At 35.8% G+C, this 11,818-nt stretch overlaps 1 protein-coding gene across 2 annotated transcripts; it reads right to left on the minus strand.

Moving 5' to 3' along the window:
- Positions 1-1,316: 1,316 nt before the first annotated feature.
- On the minus strand, positions 1,317-11,592 carry LOC124381026 (L-serine dehydratase/L-threonine deaminase-like). 2 transcript variants are annotated; one of them, XM_046842405.1, is made up of 9 exons: positions 11,369-11,592; positions 8,063-8,135; positions 7,638-7,809; positions 7,188-7,227; positions 5,535-5,674; positions 5,332-5,423; positions 4,750-4,977; positions 4,528-4,652; positions 1,317-4,341 (listed from the first exon to the last, which is right to left on the minus strand). In XM_046842405.1, exons 3-9 carry the CDS (start codon positions 7,788-7,790, stop codon positions 4,145-4,147), a joined length of 975 nt encoding a protein of 324 aa, XP_046698361.1. In that variant the 5' UTR covers positions 7,791-7,809; positions 8,063-8,135; positions 11,369-11,592; the 3' UTR covers positions 1,317-4,144. The 2 variants fall into 2 exon arrangements, with proteins under 2 accessions (XP_046698361.1, XP_046698362.1); XM_046842406.1 differs by lacking the exon at positions 8,063-8,135.
- Between the last annotated feature and the right edge of the window lie 226 nt (positions 11,593-11,818).

Consider the following 11,818-nt stretch of genomic DNA (forward strand, 5'->3'; position numbering starts at 1 on the left):
TTATTTATTCAGAAGAGCAGAGAAAATGGCTGGAAATGTCCCACTTTATTGGATAATTAAGGAACCCTAAACAAAAATGGCTTTTAGCATTTGTACTTTAACAGCTCTCCCTTAAAACTAAAACTTACCCAGGTAAGAACAAATGCTGCTACTGGAGATCATTTCAGAAGTTATATATGCATATTGGGGGAATGGTGAATTAAAAAGTAAATTTAATATAATAGAAAATGGGTGGTTAACAAAGGAATGTTAAAATCAACCTAACAAATGTGCAGTTTTTGTGAAATATTGCATGTATTCTATATTGGTGGCCATTTTGTTATTTATTTTTGCTATTTCTTTTGTTTCTGAGGGGTGATCACAGGATCTCACATAGCATCTTACCCCTTTGCTGCTTAATAAAGGTTATACTTCTCAGCCCCCATTCTGATATGAAGAGCTCTGCATGGTACCATTTATTATACAATGTTACTGAGCTTTGGCTTGTCCTAACAATTTTGTTGTTTCTATGCTGGATTTGCACAAGAATTCAGTCTTTTTTTATTTTTATTATAATTATTATTAGCTTTATTTGTTATATTTATGACAATTATTTTTATTTTATTTGTTCTGCTAAAATTATATGGAAAAAAGAAAAAAACATTAGTTGAACAAAGAAAAGTTCTTTGTCTTTTGAATCGTTTGAAAGCTAGAAGTAGTTAGGAACATGTTATTAATTTAAAATGTAATTATAAGATCGAGTCTGCTGTTCCTTCTAAGGCTTGTGTTTGCAGTGTTTTATTGTGCGTCTTTAATGGAACCATGTAACATTGATGCCTCTTAGAGAATGCCGAAGACCTCCCCCCAAAATGTTCAAAATAGAGTTTAGACTCTGTTTATGCATTACATTTTGGTGTGATTGCTGCTATTAAGGATATCCTCCCCATGATTGTCCTACATTTCAGAAGAACAACATTAATGTTTGTTAAAGGGCATCCACAGAAAGCGGGAAAACAAAAGATCTGTGCTGTACATTAACTTGATATTTATTACAATTATTTATGATTGCATTAACTTTTCCTTCTTACATCTACGCATCTGGAATATAATGGAATATAATGCAGATGTGTGAATTCCAGTTGAGTGATATTGATTTCATAATTTCTGTCACAGAATATGAATAAAAATGCATTGATGTACATTGTTTGTATGCAGATGTCACTTAAATTCAGTTTTATTTGTATTACTCTTTTAACAATGGGTTACTCTTTCACAAAGTAGTTCTTCAGAAATGCACACATTCAGAGGATAAATGTAACATTTCTAAATAATATTTAAAGTTCATATCTAACCATAACATTAATACAGCTAACAGGTGACATCAGTAAAGCTGATTCTCAGTGAGTCTCTGTTTCAGTGAGTGGAAAATAATGGGCAGTCGATTCATTAACAATCAATTCTTGTTGATTAAAGTAAAAGAAAAAGGGGCAAGCGTATGGATCTGAGTGACTCTGACAAACTGATGGCATGATGTCCTATAAAAAGGCAGGTCTTGTGATTTGGCTTAATGTGACCCTAGCCAAAAAAACCTGAGAGAAGCTGGTACACGCTTTTAAAAAAAAGCAGCGCCAAAGAATTTAACATTTTGGTGATGTCTCTGGTTTGCCAGCTTGCAAAATATAACCAAATATGAAGTTTTATTTACTTTAATCTGCTCCTATAGTTTTGCCAACCTAAAAAATGGGTGGTCTGCCACAAAAGGTGTTGTTGGTTAAGTTGTTAAATACATCTAGGTGTATATCAGGAAGTAAATGCTGAGATTGTAATGTAATGTTTTAATGGACATTTTTTTATCTCAAACATTTTTCTTCACAAAACAAGACAGAAACTAATAGTTAGTCCTGCCAAAACTTCCAAGAGGGAAAATAAACACACAATTTATTAGTTACAAAAAAGCATGCCACGATTTAGCAGAGGTGGCAAAAGTACACACATCCTTCACTGAAGTACAAGTGCAGATATTCATGGTTTAAAAGTCTCTGTTACAAGTTGAAGTACTGACTACACTTTTTCACTCAAGTTAAAGTAAAGAAGTTTGGGCTCTGACATGTACTTAAGTAAAAAGGTGCAATTACTACGTGTCACACTGGCAACTGGACCTCACATCATATTAATATGTTAATACAAAAACAATTTAATTTTGTTACCTAATAAATGTATCCAGGTTGAACAACCAGCAAACAAAACACACGCAGAGAAAAGATGGTGATCAGGAATGTGTCTGTTCTCAGTCATGTTTACATCACTGACTCCCTCTGTCTCATCCACGTCAACCCCAAACTTCATGTTGCCTTCTGCCGCGCTCATTGTTTTCTTCGTAAACTAGCCTACACCTGCGGCCTGAATGACAGACCAGTGGCAGGTTGAAAAAGCAGCGCAAAGACAGGAAACATGTTGATGGGCTGAAAACGGTGCGCAGTGAGAAGAAAGAATATTGATCATGTCAAATAGATTAAAACTAGTAATGAGTAAGAGCCTGTTTTGAACATATAATAAAGTACAGAAGTAAAAAACAAAGTGAAGTAAACCAGAAAAATTAACTTAAGTACAGTAATTAATCTCACACTAACCTTCTTTTCATGCTGCTGTAACAAAGAAATTTCCCCACTGTGGGACGAATAAAGGTTTATATTATCTTATCTTAAATTGTTCTACAATTTGTACACAGTTTTCTTACAGAATGGTGAATACCTCTGCCCTCCTTTATTCTGGTTCTCTAAGACTTTTATTTATTCCCAATCCTGTTACTGACCTTTTCCCAATGAATCTAATTAGTTGTAAAATGTTCTTTCAGATGTTTTTTTTTTTTTTTTTGGTAACTCTTATTTTTCCAAATTCAAAATGAATTTCTTTCCTTAAACTGGTAAATTATTTTAGTTTAAACAATTGATCTGATTTCAAATCAGTGATTTGTATGTTCTATTATGAATAAAATATGGTTTTATGAGATTCTCCAATCTTTGCATTCAGTTTTTATTTACATATTATTTACATTTTACACAGCATCACAACTTATGAAATTAGAATTGTAATTAAAGATAAATGTTACATCAGACAAAGTAAATCAACAATAGAAACATTGTAAATCTCATAAGACATGAAAAAACATAGATAATACATTTATACTTCTTAAATATCTTTCTTAGTATATTTTAAAAAACACCACCTTCAATGTATTCTTAAGAATTTTAACTAAGTTACATCCCTAAATTAGAAAGTTTCAGTCAGCAAGATATTTTGGAATGGTTTAGCCCCAGCTGTGTGTGTGCAAAAGTCAATAAGAGATGTATATAAATTGTTTCTATATAAAGTATACAACCCCCTTAAATTATATTGTTCTGTCTAGTATTTTTCTGCAAATCAAAATCCAATATATGTCAGCCAATTAAAAACAGAATTTTGTTTGTAAAAGAAACTCCTGTGCTGTGGAAGCTCCAAGTTTACGCTGATGAAAAACTGTACCTTTGACAAAAGACAACTGGCTTTTACATGTGAATCATTTACAAAGTAAATAAAAGTCCCCTTTAATTCAAGCATCTTTTTCAGACTATAAATCTAAAAGAAAATCATGGAAATGAGGACCATACCAGTAAAGTAGGGGGTATGGGGTGGTAGTGTTATGTTTTAGGAATGCCTTTCAGTAGGGAATAAACATCTTGTTACAGTAAAAATTTAAGGCTAAATAGAATAAAAATGCAGGAAGATATTGCTAGACAACCTGTTTCAGTCTGCTAAAAACAATGGTAAAGAGAAACTTTTCAACAGTGATCATGATAATGAGTCGTAACAAAAACACAGGTGTGGTAAAATAATTAAATGGTAAATGCTCTACAATATCCCAGTTTGAAAAGTCATCCAAGTAACTTGGCACAAATCTGGTAATTTCCAAATAAGGAGATTTTACTTTAAAGGCATGATGATTTGCAAAAAAAATAAAAATACTGGCTGAAGCCATCCAGTCAAATCTTATCAGTTTTAAGAGAGTTTCATCTTTTTGCAAGTAGTTTCATATGTAGAAGTAGCAATTAAGCACAAATAAATATTATATTCTTTAAGATCCCAAAACAATTTCAGTGTATTTAGTTATCTGAATATATGTTATTGCTTAACTGGTCATTCCTAATTGTTTCTTTAGTTTCTGCAGTTGCTCTATGCTGATGTTGTTGCCACCACAAACAACCACCACCACTGGTCCCAACTCCTCAGACAATTTATTCTCCTTCTGCAAACGCTTAATAATATTGCAGTAGATGGCTGCAAGTGCAGCACCACACGCAGGTTCAACTAGAATCTTTTCATCATCTACAAATATAAAAAAAGGGTTAATTCAGTGTGATGATTACTATGTGCTTCTGAAAATCAGCATGATCATTTCAAAAATATCTTATTATAAAAATACTTTAAATCTGAAAATGAACTGTTCATGTATTTTATGTAACAAATTAGGATCCTGACATTTTATTTAGATTTTTGTGCATTGCTACTAACCAATGAAACGCTCAGCTGCCCATACAGCTTCCTGATCTGTGACCAGCTCTGAGTAAACAGTGTGCTCCCTCACAAGCTTCATTGTTTGAGATGATACTCGTGTAAGCCCCAGTGTAGTAGCAACACTGAGGACAAAAGCAGATCCCAAATATGCAAATAAGTACTATTATTTGTCAGACTACTGCATCTAAATTGACTCATTACGATGTCATATGCCCTTACCTAGTGATGCAGGGCAGCGTAACCAGCTCTCCCACTTTCATAGCTGCATTAAGGCTGTGAGCACCCACTGTTTCCATAGCAATGATTGGGACATCTTCCCATCCAGCACGCCGGAGGCCTTCTACAACCCCATTCAAGAGGCCACCACCTCCCACAGACAAAATGACTGCTCCTGGCTTCTTATCCAGCTGGGACTCCAGTTCCTTTACCAGAGTGGTGTGACCTTCCCTGCAAACACAAATCCATATATGCACTTTGAAGAGGTCATTGTTTTGTAAGCTAATATCCATTTTTAGGCTTTTATTAAACAGTGCATGTGCTTCATACAATGTAGAAGGATAATAATGACACAAATGTCAAAAAGCCATCCTGTAGCAACATGCATTGCCAGTGAAAAAGCATCTGAATATTAGGTTTTATTTTTGTACACCACACATTTAATGTGCTTTGCTTATTTATTAGAGGTCTTTTGTATTATATGTTTTGTCTTCTACAACATTTGAGTCTTTTCTGTATGGAAATGATACATAGTTATTGTACTGTATAATATATTGCATTTTAAAATGTACCAAATCTGCTCACCAAATAAGGGGGTCATCATAGGGAGAGATGAAAACCCATTCAGGGTTGTTGGACACAAGCTGTTGACCAAATTTAATGCTCTCATTCAATGACTGTGGAGAAAGAAAAGCAATGCAGTGACTGAAGCAGGGCCTAGTATGTGAATTGAATGTTTCTGTTAATTGTTGCTGTGTCCTGTGAACACTAATGTTACTGTCACTCACTTTGCCATGGATGACAACATCAGCGCCTTCATCCTGAAGTCTCTGAACAGTGCCTGACGGGGTAACACTGGGCACCACTATAGTGGCAGGTACACCCAACTTCCTCGCAGAATAAGCAGCAGCCATGCCAGCATTGCCTCCTGGTATCCAGAAAATTTCAGTATGACAGTAAACAGTATTATCTAAACAATATAGCTTTGGTAGTATGAAATACAGTAACCTTAACAAGACCCCACAAACAACCGTATTAAATGGCTCACAATTTTCAAAACATTATAGGCAAATTCAATGTACTCTATATAGAACAATGTGTAAAAATATCATGATGGACCAATAAAATTAGCTAATAAAAATAGTGGGCAGCCAATAATGAGTGCAATTATACAATATAATAAATTAATGCATTAATACAATATAAACCTGTCCAAGATTAAACAAAAATAATGCACACTGTTAACAAACTTTCTACACATTTGCTTTCGATTGTATTACTACTACTACTACTACTAATAATAATACTTTTTTTTATTAGTGAAATGTACCCATATGTTGGTATTTTGCATTAAAATGTCATGTTAGAAATACTTAATTAATAATACTATTTTATTTTTAAAACCTATTTGATCTCTGGTTATTTTTTACTCTAAAGTCCTTTCCCTTTTTTCCCCTTTTGTTCTGCCTCTTCCACCCTCTGGGAAAGTGTAATAAATCCTGTCTTTCTCAGAAGGAGCTAAAAAAGTGCGGAATAAAAGAAGGGAAAGAAAAGAGGAGCACTCTCTCTCTCTCTCTCTCTCTCTCTCTCTCTCTCCCTCTCTGTCTCTCTCTCTCTCTCTCTCTCCTCTCTGTCTCTCTCTCTCTCTCTCTCTCTCTGTCTCTCTCTCTCTCTCTCTCTCTCTCTGTCTCTCTCTCTCTCTCTCTCTCTCTCTCTCTCTCTCTCTCTCTCTCTCTCTCTCTCTCTCTCTCTCTCTCTCTGTCTCTCTCTCTCTCTCTCTCTGTCTCTCTCTCTCTCTCTCTCTCTCTCTCTCTCTGTCTCTCTCTCTCTGTCTCTCTCTCTCTCTCTCTCTCTCCTCTCTGTCTCTCTCTCTCTCTCTCTCTCTCTCTCTCTCTCTCTCTCTCTCTCTCTCTCTCTCTCCTCTCTGTCTCTCTCTCTCTCTCTCTCTCTCTCTGTCTCTCTCTCTCTCTCTCTCTCTCTCTCTGTCTCTGTCTCTCTCTCTCTCTCTCTCTCTCTCTCTCTCTCTCTCTCTCTCTCTCTCTCTCTCCTCTCTGTCTCTCTCTCTCTCTCTCTCTCTCTCTCTCTCTCTCTCTCTCTCTCTCTCTCTCTCTCTCTCTCTCTGTCTCTCTCTCTCTCTCTCTCTCTCTCTCTCTCTCTCTCTCTCTCTCTTCTCTCTCTCTGTCTGTCTCTCTCTCTCTCTCTCTCTCTCTCTGTCTCTCTCTCTCTCTCTTTCTCTCTCTCTGTTCCAGACGAAACTGGAGCGCGCCGGTACGACATGTGACTCAATCCAGCTATTATAATACAACTCGAAGAACCAAATAACCCACTTTAGACATTTTAGGCGGAAAAGAAACTGGTCCTTGATTTGGCTTTATTGTGTTTTGTGTAAGTGACAGACTGCTTGTATAATTACTTTAAAGAATATTTAATGGTTTACTCACCAGAGCAACATACAAACCGAGAGCAGCCAGTTTCTGCCCACTAGCAAAGAGGAGAAAGATATTAGTTCCATTTAGTCATTTTTTGGTCAGTCCTGTTTTTATACGGATCTAAATTAAAAGCTGAAGTTATTTTGTAGTCTATTCTTGCTAAATATTATAATACACATTATAATAACACCTGTTGTCAAATTTAAGATTTTCTATGTAATAAATACACACACACACACACACACACACACACACACACACACACATATATATATATATATATATATATATATATATATATATATATATATATATATATATATATATATATATATGTGACATATAGAACGAGTGAACAGTGTTACTCCTACACCCTGTAAAGATTTCGGGCAAAATCGTGATCGTAAAATTAGATGTAAAATTAGGACTGAAAGACTGAATGCCAGCACACTATCGACTTACCATCTTACACAAATGTCCGATACCTCGGATTTTAAACGAGCCTGAAGGCTGGCATGAGTCCAACTTCAGACATACAGCTGTACCTGCTATATTTGAGAGTGTCCGACTCTCCCTGAGGGGGGTGACGATGTGAAGCGGATGTGGGGTCTTCATGGTGAGCTTCAAGAATGACCTGTTCATGTAAGACAGATGTAAGAGGCAGAATACGATATAACAGCAGATACTGCTCGAGTCGGAGAATTTATATATATATATTTATTTATTTATTTTATTTTTTTTTTTTTCTGAAACTGAAATGATGAAACAAGAGATGCAAAGGCATATTTAATAGTTACTGGATGACTTTCCGAAATGAAGTTATTTCTAACAGATTCGTTTGATTTCTGAGAGAAAATGAATCAGCAGTAAAATATAATATATCTCACCTGCACAGCGATTGTAGAGTCCTAATGAATGTGTTTCTGTCCTCTGAAAGTCTACCGTTTTAAGTCTTCTTTACTTTAAATGACAGGACTTTATAGTTCACTTGAACCAATCACAGCACTCCCTGTCTTACACACCTCTGTCCCACCCCTGTCTCTTTCACGCCCACCCCAGTTACCCAGGGATGCTTTATTTATTTAGAATGTGTCAATTACCATTTAACTATTAATCAAGTAGGGGGTTGTTATTAAACAATACAGAAATGTAATGTACTGTAAATGTTGCTTCATAAATTACAGTAGTAAAAAGTACATCGACATCAAGTGATGTTTACGCTCTTCTAATATGTTATTTACTAAGTAATACTGAAGTACACAATCTTTTTTAGCGTCCACAACCTACTCACTACCAAAAGGGACGATTCTATTTTGGCTCAGCATTTCCAAAACAGGGTTCACACAGCACAGTCTACACCCCTGCAGGGAGGCATGCTGGCGGCTGAAACCTGCCTGATCCGGCTGAGAGACACTTCCCATAATTATACAGTCAGGGATTTTTGACTAGAAACGTATTTGAATATTTTTCTTAATTTTTTCCCCTCCCAATCACAGTGATCATTTAAAGCTTATATTCAGGGCTTTATTTAAATATCCCTTACGTTTTAACAGTTTTACACCAGTAAGGGTAAGGGATCGTCATCAAAGTGTGCAACTTCACCATAAAACAAGACAATGGCATGAAGCAAATGTCTACAATTATATGTCTTACAATATATACACAATTCAGTCTGCAATCTGCCCACCAGTAAGACCAAATACCTCCCTCTTCACTTACAGCAATCTTCTTTCAATACACTAATTTAAATATCTGGTTGATTTTTTAACAAATGCAGCAATTTATATGTAACAATATCAAACTTTCAATGCACAGCAGGCTACAAATACTGTAACTGCAGCAGATTCCTAAAAAAAATCCACCTTTTGTATTTTTTAAACTTGTGTTGGCACCAAGTGGCAATCATAAATACGTTGATGTTAAAAAAAAAAAAACTGGAGCCATTCAGATGAAAACATTATATTCTTTGTTCTGTGTGTAACCACTCTTGGTCTGATCTTGAAGTGACAGATTCCTCATTCTATGCTGTACAGACTGTCTCTTTAGGCTGTTAACAAACATTTTTCATAAGTACCTGACCTTCAACATGTGTAGCTACAAGAAAGATAGTTGCTTTACACCCCTGTACGTCACACACAGCAGCAGCTCTTGTAACCTTTTATAGAGTTCTTTGTATCTGTTGTAGAATTAAAAGAGCAAAAGTCAACCAACTGGGTATGTGTGGTAAACTTACAGGTTGTTCTTTGACTGCACTCTCACTTTACCCCTCCTCACTTCTTGTATGCTAGCGCTAGTTAAACCAGAGAAAACATCAACTCTACCTCCTAAATGAAAAGCAGTGGTGGTGTCCCTGAAAAACCTCTGTTTAAATAGTAGCAATGCTGATATTGCAGAGACAGTGACCTCAACAACTGTATTGACCTTGTAATAAAGCAGGATATACAGAGACCAAAAAACAATGTATAGTTTAAAGAAAATCTGAGCTGGAAACAGTGAGAGAAGAAGACGTTTTGGAGACAAGGTGATTGAGATGGTTTGGACATGTGTAGAGGAGGGTATCGTTATATTAGGTATATCGGCCAAGAAGGTGGAAAAGAGGAAGGCCAAGGAAGAGGTTTATGGATGTGGTGAGGGAAGATATGCAGGTAGGTGTTTTGAAAGAGGCAGATGTAAAGTACAGATGGGTCCTCTACATATGAGCAACATACATATGCACAACTTAATTTTATAATCAACAATGAGTCTGCCAAGACTTTTCACCATTTTTTAGGCCATTTTTTTTCTATTCTTTTCTCAGCCACCTAAGTAGTTGTTTTCTATTTTGTCTTACTATTAATTTCCCTCTCAGCTTTACGTCTTCTTTCTCTGTCATTGTTTCACCATCTGTATAACTCTTAGGCACCCTTTTCCTCACTAGCTGTGTCTGTGCTGGCATCCTGTGGTGGCTTCTGGACACAGCATTCTCCTGTGCAGCTGACATCATATCTCTCCTGTTGGCAAGGAGAGGTAGACAGTGTAGCTTGTTTTTTTTTTTTTTTATCTCAGGTCACCTTAAACCTGCAGCTCCCACCGAGCAATGAGATGATTGTTTGTATTTTGATTACCTTCTTTACTCCAGAGTCGAATAACCACAGTCAGTTTTTACGTTGACTTACCATATAAAAATATGATTAAAATATGGATAGTATTTTAAATAGTACTGTTGTCATGTGAGAAATCTGACACCTTTTGTGATGACCTTTTAATCCCTTCATGAAAACAATAATTCAATATTTGATAGGTGATTTTATTTTTGGTAATGCTAATCCACCTTCATCTCTTGATGAACAATTTATTTACTCTTATCGTGTGTCTTTTAGTTCATAAAAAGGCAGTAACTATAACATTATATTGTTTAAATATCTGATGTGGTGACAAGAACCATCAGTGATATATAACGTCTTAGGCACTACCACAATCTATTTTATATTAAACTTTCCCCACAAAGTTAAATTAAGCTTTTTTTTACCCAGTTGTCTAATTTTGTCTGTTTCTGCAATAAAAAGAGGAAGATAAACCTTCCTGTTATGGGCATAGCATTTGATTTGCACCAATTAATTTAATATTCAGAAATTTATATTTGGGGGTTTATTTTAGGATTTTAACCCACTTCATAAAACCGGGGGAAAAACCCATTCCACCCTATTGAAGACTTTTCTGAATCAAATTGTATTGCAGCAATTGGACCTTGATAAGACTGATTCACCCACATGAGATGAACAATATACTGATTATACAAGTTAAACATACTATACATAATAAACAACATATTATACTTTCAAAATGAAAGGTGCCAAAATATAGATAGCAAATAATTAAAATATTTTTTAAATGAAAAAAAAAAAATCTATCAAACCTATTTAAAATGAAAAATGGCCAAAATTCAGATATATGGTTTTGATCTAGTGCTGCTTCTCGAGTATTTGCCTAGTGAGGCCTATTCCTTTATCTGCAACCTATCTAATGTTTTGGATATATCTGCTTTATCTCAGTAAAGAATTATAACTGTATATCTGTCTTACATCTCCTTTCATGGCATAAATGCAGGATGACCACACAAATCTTTTAAAGAAGACTTTTTCCTCAGTTTATTCCATATATCCCTATATAGCCACAAAGCTTTGAAGTTCATTCTGAAAGCCAAGGTTACTTACAAAATATTTTGTAAAAAATGATGGCAGACCCCAGAATGCTGGAAATAAAGAGATCTTTCCCTGTAAAGGTTCCTCTAAAGGCAGAAGAGGCAGCCTCCCATGCCAAGCCCCAAGCTGCGGTCAGAATGCATTTTCCCTGGCCCAAAAACCGACATAATGGCCTCCCATAACAAACGTCTGCCTGAGGCTGACAGTCCAGCACTGCTGATGCATGAGGTCATTGGCACAGGCTTTTAAGTCTTGCTCATGACTGAGGACTATAATGCAGCCACTTACCACCCCAGGCAGGACAACTGGGTTCTATGCCCTAAAGCCAGCAAAATTGTCCCAGCCCTGCCACCTGACCCTGGCAAAGATACCAAAGTTACCAGCCAGAGGATCCGTGTCTTGACAAATCAATTGTGTTTCTAATGTGTCATTAATACCAACATGTTAGAATTATGTTTAGAT

This window comes from Silurus meridionalis, chromosome 27 (genome assembly GCF_014805685.1).
Source record: "Silurus meridionalis isolate SWU-2019-XX chromosome 27, ASM1480568v1, whole genome shotgun sequence".
NCBI lineage: Eukaryota > Metazoa > Chordata > Actinopteri > Siluriformes > Siluridae > Silurus > Silurus meridionalis.

Coding starts and splice junctions, on each gene's coding strand:
- LOC124381026 (XM_046842406.1), bottom strand. CDS start 7,790: ATGAAGACCCCACATCCGCTTCACATCGTCACCCCCCTCAGGGAGAGT. Junction 5,424..5,534: donor ATGTTGTCATCCATGGCAAA/GTGAGTGACAGT, acceptor CTTTCTCCACAG/TCATTGAATGAGAGCATTAA. Junction 4,342..4,527: donor GGCAGCTGAGCGTTTCATTG/GTTAGTAGCAAT, acceptor TTATATTTGTAG/ATGATGAAAAGATTCTAGTT.